Raw genomic sequence first — 21,060 nt, forward strand, 5'->3', positions numbered from 1 at the left:
AGAAGAATCACTTCAAATTCATGGTTCCCAAATTAGGAGTGATAGTGTCTTTGTCTACATGGTGCATGGTGTCAGCACGTACAGTGCATTAACAGAGAAGTGTTCCAATTTCCCAGTCCTATCAGTGACTTCTGAGTTTAACTGAAGACCTTACATTGGATTTCATCTGCATTTATGGTTTCTATCAACTTACATATAAGACTTCCATATCCACCACTTCTCTGTGCTCCTTGATACATTATAATATAAATTATGATATAGCTCTGGCTTCTTATAAAAGACCTTGTTTCCAGCATCACTTCACTGTTTATTGTGTGATTTTAGTCAAGTACTAAACCCTCAGCCCTTGTTTCCTCATCTGTAAAATGGGAATACTAAAGGCTATAATGCCTGTCCTAAACAGCTATGAGGCTAAAATCATGTGGAATACAAAAGGAGTTTTGTCAGTTATCTAGCAAACAGTTCTTTGCCTCAGAGATAATGCTTCTTCTTTCATTTTAAATCATTTATGAAAAGATTGTTGTCGTGGTTGTTGCTGTTAGGTGCCACCAAGTCAGCTCTGACTCACAGCAACTCCACGTACAACAGAATAAAACACTGCCCAGTTCTGTGCCATACTCATAGTCATTGCTACGCTTGAGGTCATTGTTGCAGCCACTGTGTCAATCCATCTCTTCAAGGTTCTTCCTCTTTTTCACTGACTCTCTACTTTACCAAGCATGATGCCCTTCTCCAGGAACTGCTCCCTCCTAATAACATGTACAGAGTACGTAAGATGAGGTCTCACCATTCTTGCTTCTAAGGAGCATTCTTGGCTGTACTTCTTCCAAGACAGATTTGTCTGTTCTTCTGCCAGTCCATGGTATATTCAATATTCTTCACCAACATCATAACACAAAGGCATCAATTCTTCGGTCTTCCTTATTTATTGTCCAGCTTTTGCATGCATATGAGGTGGTTGAAAATACCATGGCTTACGTCAGGCCCACCTTAGTCCTTTTTAACACTTTTACTTAAAAAAATAAAATCCATCTTATTTTTTTCACTACTGAAGGAAAGTTCGCATATGACTATTTTCAGAAAATAATAGAACACCGAACATGCTCACTGTGATACAGAACACTGCTTATAATGTGCCATGCAGAGCATTTGTGATAGAAGAGACTCACTTCCAGTAGACCTCTTAGTCTCTGGCACAGTTCATACCCACTGCTTTCACCATCTCTTCATTCTCAAGGATAGTATTACCAGTACTAAAGATTGTATATTTAAGGGCTGAGGTTTCAACACGCTTTTAATTATAACCATGTGATTACAGATTTATTCATTTCCTTCTCAGTTCTATTTCTCTAGTTTAGCTACGCTTTACTGTGCTTAGTTTAAGGAAGAAGCGTTTTGGAAAAGAGGGGGTGGAGGTATGAAGAACAGGGTTATGAAAAATCCCATTAGTTATTTTTAATTTATGAAATCATAGGGAGGACTTCATTGCATAGCATGGAGAGAAACTTTTTTTTTTTTTTTTAATTTTCCATTAACTCCAAAAACAGTTGAGCTTCAATTTTAATATGTACTTTTATCAAAATATATCACATGACTAAATTGGCTGTGAAGGCCAACAAAACAGATTTAGGCTCCTATTTCTTTCCCAGTGACCTCAACAGGAAAAGATATAAAGGCAATACAAGGTCTAAGGACCATTTTATAGCTTGACAATAATAGGGTTTTCATATGCACAGTTTGTTCAAAATATAACGAGTTCAAAAAAGCAAGAGGTGGAAACAAAAGATCAGGTTTGCTCGATTCTGAAAGAAACATTGGCAAGGTATGAGGTTCACCAGTGATCTCCTTTGCTTCATCTTTCCTATCTCCTGCTATCTACTTCTTTAAAAAAAAAAAAAAAAAAATTAACAGACACTGCAAATATATGCTCGATAACCATCCAGTGATTAACAATCAGTTTTCTTCAAAACATGCTCATGAGAATAACATCATCACATGTATTGTCATAAATTAAATAGTAGTAACTTCAGCCAAACGTTCATACCTCAAGTTTTCTCACAACTTTCAAATTGTTGCAGAGTTGTACCCAAATTGGTTCCTGTCCACGTCAACGCAAGAAAAATGTTCCATCCAAGTGATCAATGACCTCCAACTTTGTATCTGCAATTCTAATTAATTGGTTCCTTTGAACACATAACATTACGATCATTCCCTCTTTCCTGAAACTCTCCCCAGTTTTGACTTCCATCACAACAACCTCCCTAGTTTCTCCTCCTACCTATTTGACTACTAAAACCTGTGAGGGGTTTCTCTTCTTCTCTCTATCCTTATAAGCATTGTTTTCTAGAATTCTGTATTGGCTTTACTCTTTACTTATCTTCCTTGGTGATCACATCCGCTTCAATTACCACCTTACTTACTATGCTTGATCCTCAATCTCAAACCTTGCTCCTAACACCAACTCATATCTCTACCTGCTTACTGTATATTTCCACTTCTGTGTACGCTTACAGGTCATCATGCTCTCCATTCACATTGTTCCTATATTATATTCTCTATCTCCACTGTTAGTACCACGATCCCCCTAGCTACTCAAACATGAAATCTGGACATTATTCCTTCTTACTTATCCATCATACCTATAGCCATTTAATCACCACGTCATTTTTGTTCTATGTTATTATTAACCTTCAAATCTATCTTCTCTTCTTTAGCACTATCACTACTTTCTTAGTACAAGGCATCATTTTTTTTTAACAATGTATCACAACAACTTTATAAATGATCTCCTATTTTTTTTTTTTTTTTTTTTATGTTTAGTCTGACTTGCCTCCATTTAACCCTCCTACATCATGGCCATATTTACCTGTCTTAAATCTTTAAACCTTTGCTCCCCATACTTCAGGACGAAGCCCAAGTTCCTCAGCCAGGAATATATGACCCCACATGGCCTGGCCCTCGCCCAGCTGTCTGGCCTTATCACTTACTTCCCCTTCTCCCCAAAATACAACTACCAACTCTCTCATATGTCTGCACTTTTGAATCTATTTTTTCTCTCTTTAACTTAGATTCTTCACCCCCAAATCATTTAACTGTTAAAATCCTATTTGTCTCTCAATAATCAAATATTACAGACATTAAAGAATTACCCTCTCAACAGATACATATTTAGTACCTTTCCTATAGTTTGATACTATGTAATATAAAGTACATCTGAATGCTGTTGAGATCAAGTTGAGAAGGAACATGTATGACTGAGGTGGGTGGAAGGTGGAAGGTGACTACAAGAGTAGATTCAAAAAGAGAAGTATCAGATCTAAAGTACTCATGGGAGGGTCTGCCTTTGATGGGAGCAGAGTGTTTGTTCCTTTGTAGTGGAAGATATGGAAGAAAATATGGGTACAGATGCTGTTGGTTTAGATGTGGTGCGGGGCAGGTGTGGGATCTTCTTTATAATAGTGACTATTTTCTCATTGAAATATGAGGTGAGGTTATCATTAGAGTCAGGAGTGAGAGCAGAAGGATGTAGAGATATGAGAAGAGAGGAGATGATATGAACCGTCTTGGTCATCTAGTGCTGCTATAACAGAAATGCCACAAGTGGATGGCTTTAACAAAAAAACAAAAACAAATTTTTTTTTTTTTTTTTTTTTTAACAAAGAGAAGTTTATTTCCTCACAGTGAAGTAGGCTATAACTCCAAATTCGGGGTGTCAGCTCCAGGCGAAGGTTTTCTCTCTCTGTTGGCCTTCTCATCAATCTTCCCCCAGGCTATGTGCTTCTCTACACAGGGACCTTGGGTCCAAAGGACGTGCTCTGCTCCTGGCACTGCTTTTTTGGTGGTATGAGGTCCCCCTGTCTCTCTGCTTGCTTCTCTATTTTATATCTCAAAAAAGATTGCCTCAAGACATAATCCAATCTTGTAGATTGAGTCCTGCCTCACTAACACAACTGCTGATCATCCTCCCTCATTAACATCATAGGGGCAGGATTTACAAAACAACAACAACAACAACCAAAAACCCAAACCCATTGCCACAGAGTGGATTCCAACTCATAGCAACCCTATAGGACAGAGTAGAACTGCCTCACAGAGTTTCCAAGGAGCACCTGGTGGATTCAAACTGCCAACTTTTTGTTTAGCAGCTGTAGCACTTGACCACTACGCTACCAGGGTTTATAGGAAAATCACATCAGATGACAAAATGGTAGACGATCACACAATACTGGGAATCACGGCTCAGCTAAATTAACAAACACATTTTGGGGGGGGCGCATAATTCAATCCATGACATGAACTAATGTCAGAAACTGAGAAAGCTAAATTTGCAAAGGAACTCTTGTAGCATTGCTAAGTAGAAATCAGTTCCAATAGGAGGTTTGTGGTCATGAATTTATACTGACGCCAGTCAGCACAGTTGTGAGATTTCCTCTTTCCACTGCTGCTACCCCCCATGGCCAGGAACTATTCAGTTGCTCTGGTGCAAATATAGAAAAAGCAAAGAGATAGGCTTAATGAGTGCTGGGCTTTTGCCTTATGAGCAAGACAAAAGGGCAAGAGTCCCTACTTTGTGCTAGGCCTTGTTATACGGGGATAGGGATATAGCAAGAAGCAAGACAAAGCTGCCCACTTCATGGAATGTCCATTGCTGGGCAAAAACAAAAACATTTTCAGACAGTGATACAGATTATAAAGAATATAAGCCTAGAATGAGATAAGAAAATTATTTGAGTAAGTATATTCTCAATTTTCCCAGAGATGGTACACAGCACCATTCTAGTATATAGGAAACAAACCAATTTATTATAACCAATAAATGCCTTACAGCACTAGGGCTTAGTTCCCTAAATCTATTTTAGTGAGGAAAGTTTCCAAGGAGAAGGTGTCCTTTAAGCAGATACCATTAAAACTCTGTTTAGATAGGACTGGGAAGACAAGGAGTAAAAAAGTGTGTGGATCACTAGGTTGTAGGGCTTGATGAAATCTAAAGACTGTTAGAGTGTGTTCCATAGTCAACAAAATAGCTAAATTACAAGGATAAGAGATGTTTTATATTATATTCTGGGACTAACGCAATAAAATGTTTGCCAGTATTAGGTACACACTCTTGATTTGCGAGAGATTCTAAAATTTCACACTTAGGGACACACTGAAAAAACTTTGATTAGATACATGAACATGAATATACCAATGTAAGTTAATATGTGCACAGATGTTGATGTAAGAATACTATTTTATCATTGAGAGAAATTTAATTATGAACAAAGACTTGGCATATATTATTTGTACTAAGATGGTATATATTTTCTTCAGCTTATACATTTAATTCAAGAATTTTGCCCTGATAGCCAGAAGGAACGTAGGGCCAAAAAAAAAAAAGCTACATTCTTAAAAATTTAACAAAAAAACAACTTACGTTTTGAAATTCACTGTTTTCACTACATGTCACTGAACACAGACTCAAGAGTGGCTGTGCTTAAAGCTACATTTTGTTTTTCTTCCATATACTTGACAAGCTTTCGATATACATAATTTTTCTATAAAGGATGTGCTGTTGTTATATTGTTATTATGTCTTCCAGATAACGTAGGCTATCAGGCCCATTAAAACAGGCACTTTTTCTTATTCACTGTTGCAACTCAATACCCAAGAGAGTGCATGGGTATATACCGTTGCAACTGAGCTAATTCCGACTCGTGGTAAGCCTAGAGGATGGAGTAGAACTGTCCCATAGGGTTTCCAAGGCTGTGAACTTTGCAGAAGCAGAATGAAACATCTTTCTGCTTCTGCAAAGAGAGCTGCTGGTGGGTTTGAACTGCTAACCTTCCAATTAGCAGCCCCGCGCTTAACCACCGTGCTACCAAGGCTCCTCCCTGGATATATAGCAGGTAATAAAAATTTAAGTAAATAATTATAGAAGAAATAAAAAGGTAAATTGAAAGTGCTGGAAGAAGAACCATGAAGAAAGACTCACTTAACTGGGATTGTTCAACGTAATGGTAAATAGGTAAAGGATTGCATACCTACAAGAATACACAGGTTATTACCCTCAGAACACTGATCTACAGATGTTTTCATGTAACATGGAAAGTATAAGAATTGTTAATATCTGAATTTCCTACCTATGGGAGTTAAAAGATATTCCTGGAGGATCATTAAACTCTTGAAGATATACTTACCTGCGTAGTATGCCTGGGACAATCCTGTGTCCCTTAGAGAGAATTACTAGACAAATCCTGAAGTCCTCTACCTGTCCTTTGAATCACTGTAAAAGATTACTACAGATATCATGTGTGGCTTGTAAGCACGATTCTTAAATTCCAGCTGAGTTGTAGAACATTTTTCTATTTATTCAAAATCATGACTAAAAGGCAGTCATAAAAAATTCTCAGTGCCTGGTCTACAACAGGAAGCCTTGGTGGTGCAGTGGTTAAGAGTCATGACTGCTAACCAAAAGGTCAGCAGTTGGAATCCACAGGCACTCCCTGGAAACTCTGTGGGGCAGTTCTACTCTGTTCTATAGGGTCACTGAGAGTCAAAATTGACTCAATGGCAGTGAGGTTTTTTTGGGGGGCCTACAAAATATAGATACAGAAATTATGTAATAAATCACATATAATGTGAACAATAACATGAGTGGCAACTGTTCACATCTGAGATGTGAAATCCAGCAAATTCCTTGACTTCTTTTTTTGAATTAGTCATAGAATTAAGGGCTCCTTTTTTTTCCTTCATGAGTCGGAATGGACTTGATGGCAATTAGTGTTTTTTTATCTTTCCTTTTCTCATGAGCAAAAAAAGAATATTCCATGCTTTTACCCATATTGTTTTCTAAAGTTACATATTATTAATTCCAAAATCCCACTAGATTGAAAAAGCAAGATGTATTCTTATTCACCACTAAACTGGAGTGAGTTCACAAGGCTTCTAATATGTAACCAAAGGAGTAAGAATTTCAGTCAAAAGACAATTTGGGAATCAATGAGTACCATGTTTTTTTCACAAATAATGTGTCCACATGAATAATGCACCCACTTATACAATATGTGGTAGTGTACTAATGAAAATAGCAGGGCGGGGTTGTGCAGTTGGCGAAAATATATAATGCGTGCGTTATTTGGGTAAAAATATGGTAGATTTTCCAAATGCTTTAGTTTGTGATGACCTGAGATTTTGAAAATAACAGTTTTGTTTCAATCTTCATGATTATCTCAAAAGATTAAATAGTATTTTCCCATCTAAAAAGAAGCTGTGCTTAAAATTTCGTCAAATGCCAGTATGACTCATTCATTACAATACTTCATGACTGACACTTGAACAACCGATAAAAATCATAGTCTGATCAACAGAAGGAGTCTTTGGGTGGTGCAAACAGTTACCATGCTTGGCTGTTAACAGAAAGTGTGGAGATTCACCACCCAGAGGCACTTCGGAAGAAGGGCAATCTACGTCCAAAAAAATCAGCCACTGAAAATTTATGGAGCATAGTTCTATTCCGACACACATGGGGTCACTGTGCATCGGGGTCAACTTGATGGCAACTAGTAAAAAAATAAAGAAATAGAACCATCTTCCGAGTGCTACACAGGCCTGAGTCCCATGGCCTGTCAGTCTCTGGGAGAATTCCTGCAACAGCAGAACTTGGCCAGAGCGTGCGTGGCATGACACAAATGTCATCTGAAGAAGGGGTCCAACATCCCATGGCTGAACTGTTTTGAGTAGTAAAAAGTTTCAGTTATTTCAAACAGCAAGCCTTTTCATAGATTTTTTCCTCTTGAAAAAAAATCTTGCTTTTTAAAAGTATTTTATGAACTATTCTATCCCTGCTTGTATCCGAGGACTATAGTAAAACTCAATGAGATAATATTTATAATGCTTTTAAGCTCCCTGGAAAAAAAGTCTTAAATATTCAGAGTTATTAATGTATTCTATAAAATGGTAAATAATGTTTTGAAGATCCAAAAAACATCACTATACTTTGTTCTTTTGGTTCAGTGTTTCGACAAACCAAATAAATACCATATTGAACTGAGGTCATAAACATAGTTAAAAGAATATCCAATTAAGACAAAAAGCATAAAATTTTATGAACAATTTTAACCAATATCTATTGTAGTTCCTGTCATGCAAACAAAAATAATAAATAATGAGCATTATTTATGAGCACGAAATAGCATGTTTAGAGAACTTATTCTCTCACAACTGTGTGACTCACGATTAAATTTAATCTGTTTTTGGTCATGTCCAAATAATCTCTCTTAAACCCATGTGTATTTAAAAGAAAAAAAAAAATGCCTTCCACCTATCTGCTGAGAAAAGAAAAACACAACACGTCTTTGGAATTTACCTTGAATTATAAATTGTTCCATGTTTTCTTTGAAAGGCTGGATATGATCTTGTGAGGATACCTGGTACACTTTGCCCGCTTCAACCTCACAGGCTGAAATTAGAGAGAGACAGACTTTTTTTAGAACATCACACTGTTAGTGGGGCACTAAAACAAATTTTAAAAATATGTTAGCTCATGTTAAAAAATCTGTTAACCACGCTAATATATGCTCTACAGATATTTTGGAAACACCCAAACATGGATACAAGAAGCCTGTGATCAAGACTTCATTTGAAGGGAGCATAGAGGGAAATTCACAGGAATCTATACCCCCAGTTCTGCCAAACTGTGTAACGTTGGGCTACTAACTTAACCTCTGAACCTCAGTCTCCTCGTATGTAGAATGGGCAACGAGAACCGAATCAGTTCATAGATGTAAAGTGTTAGAAGACTGCCAGGCATATAGTAAGCACTATTATAAGTATTTCTTGATATCATTATTATTATCAAATGAGTTCTAATACAAGTTAACCCCAATTAAAGTACAAATTTCTGAAAAGTAATAAATATCATTAGCGGTGGTAATGTTAATATATTAAAAAACAAAAAACAAAACCAGTTGCCATCTAGTCAATTCCAACTCATGGTGACCTTGTGTGTGTCAGAGTAAAACTGTGCTCCACAGGGTTTTCAATGGCTGAGTTTTTAGAAGTAGATTGTCAAGTCTTTCTTCTGAGGTGCCTCTGTGTGGACTTGAACCTCCAACGTTTTGGTTAGCAGCCCAGCACATTCGCTGTTTGCACCATCCAGGGACATGAAGCATTTATTATATGCCAGATGATTTTTACCTATTATTTAATTTAATTTTTAGATTACGTTAGTAGACATTATTACCCCCACATTATAATTGAGGAAATCAGGCTCAAAGAGGAAAATAATTTGCTCAAGCGTCCACAGATAACAAGTAGCAGATCCATAATTAAAATTCTGATCCGATTCCAAAGTTTGTACTCTTTCCATGATAACCTGTGCTATCATAAATGTCTTAGGTAGTAGACAGATCCGCCTTTGGGTTAATTAAGAAGTTTTCTCAAAGAAATCTCTGCCATTAGGGTGACATAAAAGCAATCGGAGCCCATAAGGAAATAATTTAAAATTGAAAAGAAATTTTTGAAAAATAAAACTTAGATTCCCATCTGATTCAGGAAAACATACTATCACCATAATTCATAAAGTAAGGTTGCCAGTTCTTCAAGGAGATTTTGTAATTGCACTTTTTAAGATATTTTCTTTCTTTTATAAACCACTTTTGCTCTCTCCCCCTTGCCCGGCCATTAGCTTGTCTAAGCAGAAGAATATAGGAAGGCTATATTGTTAGCACACCGCCTGTCTTTGAATTTGTCACACTGTGGAGGCTTGCATGTTGCTATGATGCTGGAAGCTATGCCATAAGTATTTCAAATACTAACTAGCACGATCACCCAGGGTGGATAGGTTTCAGCTGAGCTTCCAGACTAAGACAAACTAGGAAGAAGGGCCTGGCGCAATCTACTTCCAAAAATTAGTCAATGAAAACCCTACGGATCACAATAGAATATCATCTGATATAGCGCTGGAAGATGAGCCCCCTAGGTTTAAAGGCACACTAAATACACAGTAGCTGCAACAATGGAACTGAGCATACCAACAATTGTGAAGATGGCACAGGACCGAGCAACATTTCACTCTGCTGGACATAGGATTCCATGTGTTGGAGCTGACTAAACAGGAACTAACAACATATTGTTAGCACACATTCTATCAAATGTATAAAACAATTGGGCTTAGTAAAATTTAAAATCAGTTTACACACACCTAGGTTCTCTCTGGAAACCCTGGTGGTGTAGAGGTTAAGTGCTCCGGCTGCAAACCAAAAGGTCGGCAGTTTGAATCCACCAAGTGCTCCTTGAACACTCTATGGTTCTACTCTGTCCTATAGGGTCGCTATGAGTCGGAATCGACTCGACGGCACTGGGTTTGGTTTTTTTTTGGTAGGTTCTCTCTGCCCATCTGTCCCTCACTTCTCAGCCTCTCCCTGAGTAATCTCTCTCATGTGCAATGCTGGTGACTGTCCAAGCCACATCTCTAGCCCACAGATAGCCAACACTCACTATGTTCAACACAGAGCTCATCGTAGCCTTCTCTAAACTTGCTACTTCCCTTATATTCCCTCCTTTGTTGGTACCACCATTCACCCTAAATAACTCAAGCCAAAACAAGGGAGTTGTTCTTGATTCCCTCTCCTCATCCCATTGATTTTCCCTCCTAAATACATTTGTGCCGGCGTAATCCAGTCCATCCCTTTTTGATTCTAGCACCGCATGCTCTCATCATTCTTATCTGGCCTCTTGTCAGAACCTCTTGATTGGCCTTCCTAGATCTTCCTCCAGTCTGCGTTCCTTCTCATAGTTTCAAAATCCATCTCCAAGAGGCCTGACTAATAACTGGTTCAACGACCTTTGCCCTCACAACCACACCCTGCATATAGGAACAACTTTAAAATCTTAATATGAAATATACACCAAGTTCCACAATCTAGGCCTTGCCAACTTTGAAAACATCGATTCAAATTTCATCTTTCTCTTGTGGTCTCCTCTGTTTAAAATGCGTTTCTACTCCCTCCACTCTTTAACTAATTCCCACTAACGCGTTATGACTTAGCTCAGGTGTAACTGCCCCCAAAGCACCCCCTGACTTCCCCATGTCCCCCGCTTCCTCCATGCCCTGTCACCTGTCTCTAGGCAGGAATGGGTGTCACTCCCCTGTGATCCTGCAGCACCTTATGCATAGAGAAGTAATGCTATTCCTCACAGGGGACTTTTTATGAGCCAGGGACTATCTTAAGGACTTCTTATGTGATAACCCATTCAATCCTCATAAAACCCTCTGTATTACTTCAGAGAAAAGAGAAGTACACTGAGACAGCCAAATAGGCAATAGTAACCACCAGACTATATTAAAGTTATTTGCATATGTGTCTGTCCTGTCCCACTAGGCTGAGCTACTTGAGGAGAAGAAATCTGACTTTATTTGCATTTCCACCACCTGATATGGCTACAAATTGCTGTTGGATGGATGAGTTAGTGGCCGGATAAATAGCTACCGAAATAACAGTCTAGGGTTTGGAATGTAGCACACGTGGTTTAAATCCCAGCTCTGTCGTCCACTGAAGGAACCTCGTGATTTGGAGTTAAATACCTAACCACTTTGGACTGCAGTTTCATCACCTGAAAGTGGATTTCATAAAACTTGTTTAGTATTAGTGTGACAGTCAGCCAAAGTGTGAAAAAATCCCTAAAACTGAACCTGGGACATACAAATAGGTGCAGAAAAAAATAGTAGGTATTGCTGCTATTGTTTTTTAAAGATCAGGTGGTTCAGCCAGGAGACATATAAGATGAAATAACAAAGTTCCTTTCAAAGCGCTTGTCTTGTGGACAAGAGGGTGTTGATCTCGTCTTTGTTCCTCCAAAGGAGGGAGGGAGCTGAATGAGAAGTTAGAAAGAGAAAGGTTTTTGGTCCTATGTAAGGGGGTTGGCTAATGTCCAGGGAAAGCCTGCAGGGAAATAACCTGCCTTGAGAGGCAGTGAATACTCCATCACTGCTACTATTCAGAACCATGGTAAAAGGGACTGGTCAGATGAAAAGACCTACGGGCTGCACAACTTAGGACTTAGCTCCATGTAGCTGAAAATTCTGCATTCTTTAATTTATCCAGGTGTACAATAAGGATAAAAAATATATGCTTCATAATCTCAGGAGTTTTATCAAAGTTTTACCAATTAGGATCTTGACTGTAAGGGGGACAAGTTTCATCATTTATAGGAGATGGGGTAGAAACTTACCAGCCCCTTTTATCATTTCAGTGAATAATTTCTGGCAAAATCAGATGGAGAGAGGATCCCAAAGGTCTTTCAGTAGTTTCAAATTGTTAAGCAGCCCAAGGACTCATGTCACATCACAGGTACTGCCTGCCTACTCCATACAAGGTACTGCTCTAGGCGCTGGGGCTATAGCAGTGAACAGACTGTCCTAGGGGAGCTTACCTTCTACTAACCTATATTGTCATCATTGTTAGCCACTGTTGAGTTGATTTGGACTCATAGTGATGCCATGTATGAGAGCAGAACTGTTCCACAGTGTTTTCAAGGCTGTGACTTTTTAAAGCAGATCACCAGGCCTTTCTTCTGAGGTACCTCTGGGTGGGTTGGCACCACCAACCTTTTGGCTAGCAGTTGAATTTTAACCATTTGCGCCACCCAGGGACTCCTAAATTATATGATCTTTAATGAATTATTTTTCAGTCCCAAAGAGAAAAGTAAAATACAAGTAGCCTCGTGTCTAATAGCCTAGGTTAAGGTTAGCAGGAGAAAAATCCAGGCTCTCCTCTACTCTGATCTTTAAAACTTAAAAGCCAGAGGCAAAGAGGATTAGCATTTTGATTATTTCAGTCCCCATTAATTAGAACATAGAAGTAACAACCATCTTTTTTCTTCATGTTGCTGTACAGTGTCTGGAGGTCTAGAATGCTGTAAGAACACCTGGATACTAGAAACTTGCAGAAGTTAATCTAATGGACCTAGTGCCTTAAATGAGGTTTACCATTAGGTGGGAAAGCAGAGTTAGACCACAGACTGACCATTACAAAGTCTTCTAAAGTGTGTCAACATTTCTCTGGGTCTTTATACTCAGTTAATTTTTAAACAACAGAATACACAACAGATATGAAAATAATAATTTATCCTTCTATTTATATTTTGTATTTTTAATTAATTCAAAGAACTATATCCTTGACATAAAAACAAGCAAAAACATTTCTCCTATTTTTTCTCCCTAACTTCTAGTAGAAGCTCCTGCACACACTGGGAACCAAGCAGAATTTCAGACCTAGAAAAACCTTCGAGTCATTTACTTCCAATGACATATCATTTCTAGTCCCCTTTTAAGAAGGCCACTGAAAGATGCTTGTCACATGTCCGGTTGTTTCTAGTGATGCCCATTCTTATTTCTGCCAGGTAGCTTCTTCTTTACAGAGCTATTCTAATTGCTAGAATTCTCAACTATGCCTGTGGAATAATACGTCTGTAGTTTGATATACTCACATAATCATTTATGTAACTAAAAAGTTAAAAAAAAAAAAAAAGAAAATTCTACCCATTGATAGTTTAGGTCTTTAGTGAGTCACAGAACAAGTCTGTTCTCTTTGAAGACATTTCATCTCTACCCTCCCTTCCTACCATTCACCGTTGACTCACTATGCGGTACTGCCAGCACTTAGGACACTTCCTGGCAGGCAGCAGGCAGTCAACAATTATCTGAGGAATGAATGGATAAATGAATTGGATCTTCCTGTCACTGTGAACGTCTCATTAATTTCTAAAATGTCATACATATTCCAATTCCTTCCAGCCTGACATACACTATTCACCCACTGAAAATACTCAAGAATCCTCCGGACCAGTTGTCCTACTTATCCATCCACATCATTTCTGTTTCAACTACAGACTCCAAGCCAAGAGGGGCAAGTCTTCCACTCCTCTCCACTGGATTTGGCACCTCCCTCTTCTATAGAACATGTGTGAATGACGTAGAATCGAAATGAAGCTTTGGACCAGGTAGATCTGGATTCACGTCTAGCTCTACCAGTAGCTATGTGATCTTGGGCTAGTTCTTTAAATTAGTTGAACCTTGACTGTCTCAACTATAAATCAGGTTGATAAAAGCTGTGCACTTGAAGCCTAAGCACAGAGCTGCCTGTTAGGAAGTGCTCGATAAATAATAACTATTAATGATACCTCACTGCATTTATTTCTTTATGTATCTTTGTCTCTGCTCATGTTTTGTGTTCCTTGAAACTGAGGACTGTTCCATTCACCTCTGTCTAGTACCTGAAATACTGTAATAGTACTAAAACTTTCTGTAAAGGAAAGTGCTATCAATTGTACCTATGATCAAAACTTTCTTTAATCTGGATGGTAAGTTTATAGTAGTGGCTGATTTATAACACCATATAAGTCTGATGCAAAGTATACCAAAACCCAAATCTAAATTTCCAAAGCCTTTCATTATGATATAAAATCCATGCAATTATTTGTAGACAATCTTCTTCCAAAATGTCACAGCCATGAAACCCTATGGAGTAGTTCTACTCTGTACACATGGGGTTGCATGAGTCACAACTGATTGGACAGCAACTAACAACAACAACAAAGCTGTCACTTTACTTATTAACTATGTTAGGAGGGAAGGGCCTCTTGAGTATAATTCTTAGAGTTCATATATTTTTATTCAACGCTATATATAAATATGTTCAATGTCATAAGATATACAAAAGGAGTAAGGAAATTTCTTTGGAAGATTGGGTCTCATTCTTCTCTCTTAACTGTTGTACATCATGTGGAAAACATATCATCCTGGCTATTACTTATCATCTTCAAAATTGGTATGTGACTGTATAAATTTTTTTTTAAATACCGAGAACTACAATCTTACAAAACTTGAAGGATCATTTAGAAACATAATTAAAAACAGAACAAAGATAGATTTCCTGGAAAACTGCATTACAATCAAATCCAAATATTAAAAAACATTTGTTAGGAGGCTGTTGGCATAACTGAGTAATTCCAATCATGCTGACTTGTTTAATGTAAAGACCATTCTGATCCAAAAAGATTTTGCATTGTGTTAAACAGCTTATATTGGAAACCATGAGTTAGACTTCCAAATAAAAAGAAAAATACAGCCAAAATAAGGGAAGAACCAATATGTCTCAGATACTCCCACTGAATAATGGGTTCTGAGCATCTGTGCCATCCACAGAGTGACACGTTGGGAGGCAGAGCAAACACCATCTTATCACTGTCTGATTAAAGGAAGAACATCACATGCCACTCGCAGAAATGAACTGTGATCACAAGGACTCTGTTGTTGTTTTTTTTTTTTTAGGGAATTGGAATATTCCAGCTGTAACTTATACGGGTCTCCAAGTTCAATCAATGTTAATCACAGCTTAGAGTCACTGCTTCTCTCTCTGCTTCCAGAAGGCTTCACTGGCATCTACAAACCTGCCTCAGCAAGTCTGAAGGAAGCCAAACAACAGATACAGAGTAGAAGAAACAAGGTTGGTTAGATCAGAAAATTCTTTCTTCTGAAATCAAATTGTTTCCCATGTAAGCCAGGTTTGTACATCATTCTGGGTTCAGTTTCAGGAAACAGTAAACCACTCTACCTACTTAAAGCACATGGAGGTCCAATGTGGGCAAAGACTTGCTTACAAAACTGGTGGAAGGGCAGGGAGAATGGGCTCTACATTGGTTCTCCAGGAACAACTCCCAGAGAGAAACCACATAACTGGCTTGCCAGGGGAGCTGCTACAAATGCCACAATCAGGAAGGTGGGCTCAAGGAGACCACACAGGAAAACATCGACTGTGCTGTGCGGTGGGTGTCATGGCTCAAATATTGCTTTTAGTATCAAATCTCACCTGCTAAATTTTCACCATCAAATTAATGCTTGCCTTGTGCCTATGCTCTGCCTCTGAATAGTCACAGAGCTAGGCACTGGCCACTGGACCACAGTCTCAGGAAAACCCAATCTCTCCATGACTGCTCAACAGCAGAAAAACATAGAAACAGCAAAAAGATGGTGTCTGCCTCACCACCACTGAGTACATGTATCAGCAAAAGCTAAATCTACACAGAACTAAAGCTCCCAAGGATGCCGGGAGATGTTGTTGGCATGCCACCCTCTGCAGTACAGGAAGGTACACCACAAGGCTGAAATGGATGAGAATGCCAAGTCATATCCTGAAAGTCAGCATTCATTGCTTCTAAGCACCACTACCCATCTGTCAGTTTGTTGTACTGTAGGGGCTTGTGTTTTGCTATGATGCTGCAAACTATGCTGATGGTATTTCAAATACCAGCAGAGTATTCAGCAGAGCTTCCAGACTAAGGCTGATTAGGAAAAAGGGCCTGGCAATCACTTTCAAAAAATTAGCCAATAAAAACTCTATGAATCAGAACAGAATATTGTTCAATATAGTACTAGAAGATGAGCCCCCTAGGTTGGAAGGCACTATACAACACTCGCAACAATGGAGTCCAAGAACCTCCAAGAATCATGAAGCTGCCGCAGCACTTGGGAATGTTACCATATGTTGTACAATGTAGAGCCCTGGTGGCGAAGTGGTTAAGAGCTATGGCTGCTAACCAGAAGGTTGGCAGTTTGAAACTACCAGCCACTCCTTGTAAACCCTATGGAGCAGTTCTACTCCGTGCTATAAGGTCGCTATGAGTCTGAATCAACTTCATAGCAATTTTTTTTTTGGTTGTCCATCGGATTGCCATGGTTGGAGCTGACCCAATGGCAACTAACGCCAACATACTCAGCACTGGAGAAAGTGTACGCTGGCATCAAGGCAAGTGGTTTAACTACATAAAAAAAAAAAATGCTGTGGTGGGCCAACAGGACTTGAGCTTGCATTATTTAAATGAACACCATATTTTCAGGTACAAGCACTTTCATTTTGTTTTAAAACAATCATTATCTGTCTGTTAAGCATTCCATAACTTTCTAAAAAGCAGGTTAAGGAAAATATAACCTCAAGATAGGTAACGTCTTTGAAAATAAGACAGAATAAGGGCATAGAAAAAGACAAGTAGAAGACTATATAAGCAGTATTATATATAAATAAGGAAAAATTACAAAAAAAAAAAGTTTAATAAGTGAAGGACTCATTATGGACGATATCCAAATGGCCAATAACAAGTGAAAAAATGCTTAATTTCATCAATACCATAAACTAAAAAAAAAAAAAATGAGATTCACTTTTATCTATCAGAGTGGCAAACACAAAAACAATACCAACTGTGGCAGACTACATGGGAAAAGACTGTTATTGAAAATTTAAATTGATAAAGCCATTTTGGACCGCAATTTTTTGTAATCTATTAAGGCTGAAACTCTATAATTTATGGTCCAGCAGTTCTACTTCCAGATATTTATCATAAAGGAAACAGTCAAACATGTGCTAGAGAGTCACATATACAGATTTTCATGGTACCATTATCTGCACTAACAAAAATTAAGAATCGACTGAAACATTGACCAAAAGGAAAATGGATAAAAGGTAAGATAAACACACAATAGAATACCACAAAAGTCAAAAGAAAGAAAACAGATTCTCTACCTGTATGGATGGCTAGGTCTCAAAAACACTGATGAGTACAACAAGTAAATTTCCAAATATAATGAGTGAATGGATAAAAAATTAAAACAGAGGATCCAAACAATACTTTGTCATAAATATACATGTATGTGTATATATGTGTGAGTATGTGTGAGAGAGAGAGAAGGCAAACCATTGAAATATACATATATGTACCAAATTCACGGCAGTGGGATAGGAGAATGAGACTAAGGGCGATGATAAAAGAAAACTCAAGCGTTAGCTGTAATGTTTTCTACAATTTTTTTTTTTTTAAAGACTGGAAACAAATATGACAAAATGTTTACCAAACCAGAAAACCAAACCATTGCTGTTGAGTCAATTCTGACTCATACTGACCCTACAGGACAGACTAGAGCTGCCTCTTAGGGCTTCAAGGCTGTAATCTATGGAAGCCAACTGCCACATCTTTCTTCCACAGAATGCATGGTGGGTTCAAACCCGTGACCTTTCAGTTAGCACCCGAGCATTTAACCAGTGTCCCACCAGGCCTCCTTTATAATTAATTCTGGATGATAGAAAATGTGGAAAAATTTAGATGTCCGGAGTTGACTCTTTTTAGCTTCAACATTTAGCATACCAAATGACACCAACGTTTCATTAACATTTAGATGTGATGCAGTCGTGAAAGCTAAATAACACAATTATTGATAGTCCTGATTCTTCCAGCCTGCACTTGAACATTTCTAACAACCAGGGGCTCATTACTTTTTTGGGGGCAATCCCTTCTATTATTTAATCTCTAACTTTTAAATTTTGCTGAAGATCATTCAAAATTGGCTGCAGCAGTATTTTCACAGGAAACTGCCAGAAATTGAGGCTGAATTCAGAAGAGGATGTGGAACGAGGGATTTCACTGCTGATGTCAGATGGATCCTGGCTGAAAGCAGAGGATACCAAAAAGACGTTTACCTGTGTTTTATTGACTATGCAAAGGCATTCAACTGTGTGGCTCTAACAAATTATGGATAACATTGCAAAGAATGGGGATTCCAGAATACTTAACTGTGCTCCTGAGGAACCTGTACATAGACCAAGAGGCAGTTGTTCAGAAAGAACAAGGGGATACTGTGTAGTTTAAAGTCAGGAAAGGTGGGCGTTAGGGTTGTATCCTTTCACCATACTTATTCAATCTGTATGCTGAACGAATAATCTGAGAAGCTGGACTATATAAAGAAGAACGAGGCATCAGGATTGGAGGAAGACTCATTAATAACTGGGATATGCAGATGACACAACTTTGCTTGCTGAAAGTGAGGAGGACTTGAAGCACTTACTGATGAAGATCAAAGACCACAGCCTTCAATATAGATTACACCTCAACATAAAGAAAACAGAAATCCTCACAACTGGACCAATAAGCAATATCATGATAAATGGACAAAAGATTGACATCGTCAAGGATTTCATTTTTACTTGGATCCACAATCAACACATGGAAGCAGCAGTCAAGAAATCAAAAGATGTATTTCACTGGGCAAATCTGGAAAAGACCTCTTTAAAGTGTTGAAAAGCAAAGACGTCACCTTGAAGACTAAGGTGCGCCTGACCCAAGCCATGGTGTTTTCAATTGCCTCATATGCATGCGAAACCTGGACAATGAATAAGGAAGACTGAGGAAGAACTGACATCTGTGAATTATGCTGGAGAAGCATACTGAATATACCAAGGACTTCCAAAAGAACGAACAAATCTGTCTTGGAAGAAGCACAACTAGAATGCTCCTTAGAAGCAAGGATGGTGAGACTATGTCTCACATACTTTGGACATATTATCAGGAGGGATCAGTCCCTGGAGAAGGACATCAAGCTTGTTAAAGCCAAGTGTCAGTGGAAAAGAGGAAGACTCTGAAAAACATGGCCTGACAGAGTGGCTGCAACAATGGGCTAAAGCGTAACAAGGATTATGAGGATGGCACAAGATCAGTGTTTCCTTCTGTTGTACATACGGTCGCTGTGAGTTGGAACCAACTGAACTTTTTAAAATGTTCTTCGGGTAAAAATGAATTTTGACTACCTCTAAATGCACTTATTAGAACTTTTTCTTGTCCTCTAGTACAATACAGAAGAAATCTAATTTCAGAGTAGTAAGTTTTGTTTTAAATATAAATTCTGATTATGTAAGAGTATTACTAATAGTGGGTATGTTATTCAAAGGGATTCAGAGGCAATATTTGAACTCAATAGAAAAGACTACTTTTTTTATTTAGAATTTTACTTATTTTGTTGTTGATGTTGAGAATACACACGGCAAAGCATATACCAATTCAACGGTTTCTACTTATACCATTTAGGGTCACTGATTACATTCTTCGAGTTGTGTTACCAACCCTACCCTCCTTTTGTGAGTTGTTCCTCTCCCATCCACATAAATTCGCTGCCCTCTAAGGTTAGAAAAGACTACTGGGAAATTGCAGTTTGCCACAGGTTTAAAGGAGACAATTAGGACACTCTTCCTTCCATATGATAGCCCTTCATATATTTGGAAACAGTTCTGTCCACTTTCGTTTCAACCTTAAAATATCAACCCCCTCCACTTTACTCTCCATGGGTTAAAAAAAAAAAAAAGGATCAGTCTCAAATTCTAAAGCAACTGGTCTTCATTCAGAAGGTCTGTTCTGTGAGGAACAGAGTACATGAGTGCAAGATCAGCAGGACTGGAGAAGCATAACCCTAAAGGCTATGGAAAATGGTGATGGTCTACACGGATGGATCTCTGGGCAGCCTCCCACCTACCTACTTCTAATGCACAGCTGTGGACGCAGAACTGAACACAGGATGTCATAACAACATCACGCATAAAACAAGGACCCCGTTAAGCTTTTTAGGACTAAAGAAGATAATAAGGTAATGATACTTCTGCTGTGGTTTTTTTTAAAAAATTAGAAAGCGTCTTTATTCAGACAAGGTTTGATGTTTTCCCAATATAGTCTCTTCTTAATATTTACTTTTTTTAAAAAAGGTAAACAATGCAAACATAAAAAAAGGTAACAGGATTACAAATCATGTTATGGGGGGGTTCAAGATTTGTTATTACAAAATTTCAGAGCTATATACTCTTCCATTAAAAAGTACATACTTAGCCAAAATTTTCATTTAGAGATTAAATGCACACAATATTCACACACTTTTCCACTAAATCCGACCATGCATCACTTATAGCGAGGGTGGAAAAGTGAAAGAAGGTATCTATATAATCAAGACTGATAGCAAAGCACCTCCTGTGAATTGCAACCATCAGCGAGCTAGCAGAAGCAAAGGTCCTGTGGAATTATGATACTCAACACTAACCTCCATCCAAAAAGCTTGCCCTGAGGCTTGTGTAAATCAAATCTAATGCCTTAAAAATAAAACCTTTTTTGTGAAGACAATGTGCTAAATGGTGACTTAATGTGTCACTTACTCAAGACTATTTTCTACTGAAGAAAATAACAATGAACATTAACTCTTGCTAGCCGCTGCCC

General features: G+C 38.2%; 1 protein-coding gene across 1 annotated transcript in view; it reads right to left on the bottom strand.

The window, feature by feature from the left end:
• Positions 1–21,060, bottom strand: part of FMN2 (formin 2) — a 402,560-nt gene that overhangs the window by 106,027 nt on the left and 275,473 nt on the right. The window contains exon 14 of the mRNA XM_049867986.1: positions 8,348–8,440. Within this exon, the coding sequence (XP_049723943.1) occupies positions 8,348–8,440 (93 nt within the window). The remainder of the gene's footprint in view (positions 1–8,347; positions 8,441–21,060) is intronic.

Source organism: Elephas maximus, chromosome 24 (assembly GCF_024166365.1).
Source record: "Elephas maximus indicus isolate mEleMax1 chromosome 24, mEleMax1 primary haplotype, whole genome shotgun sequence".
Taxonomy (NCBI): Eukaryota; Metazoa; Chordata; class Mammalia; order Proboscidea; family Elephantidae; genus Elephas; species Elephas maximus.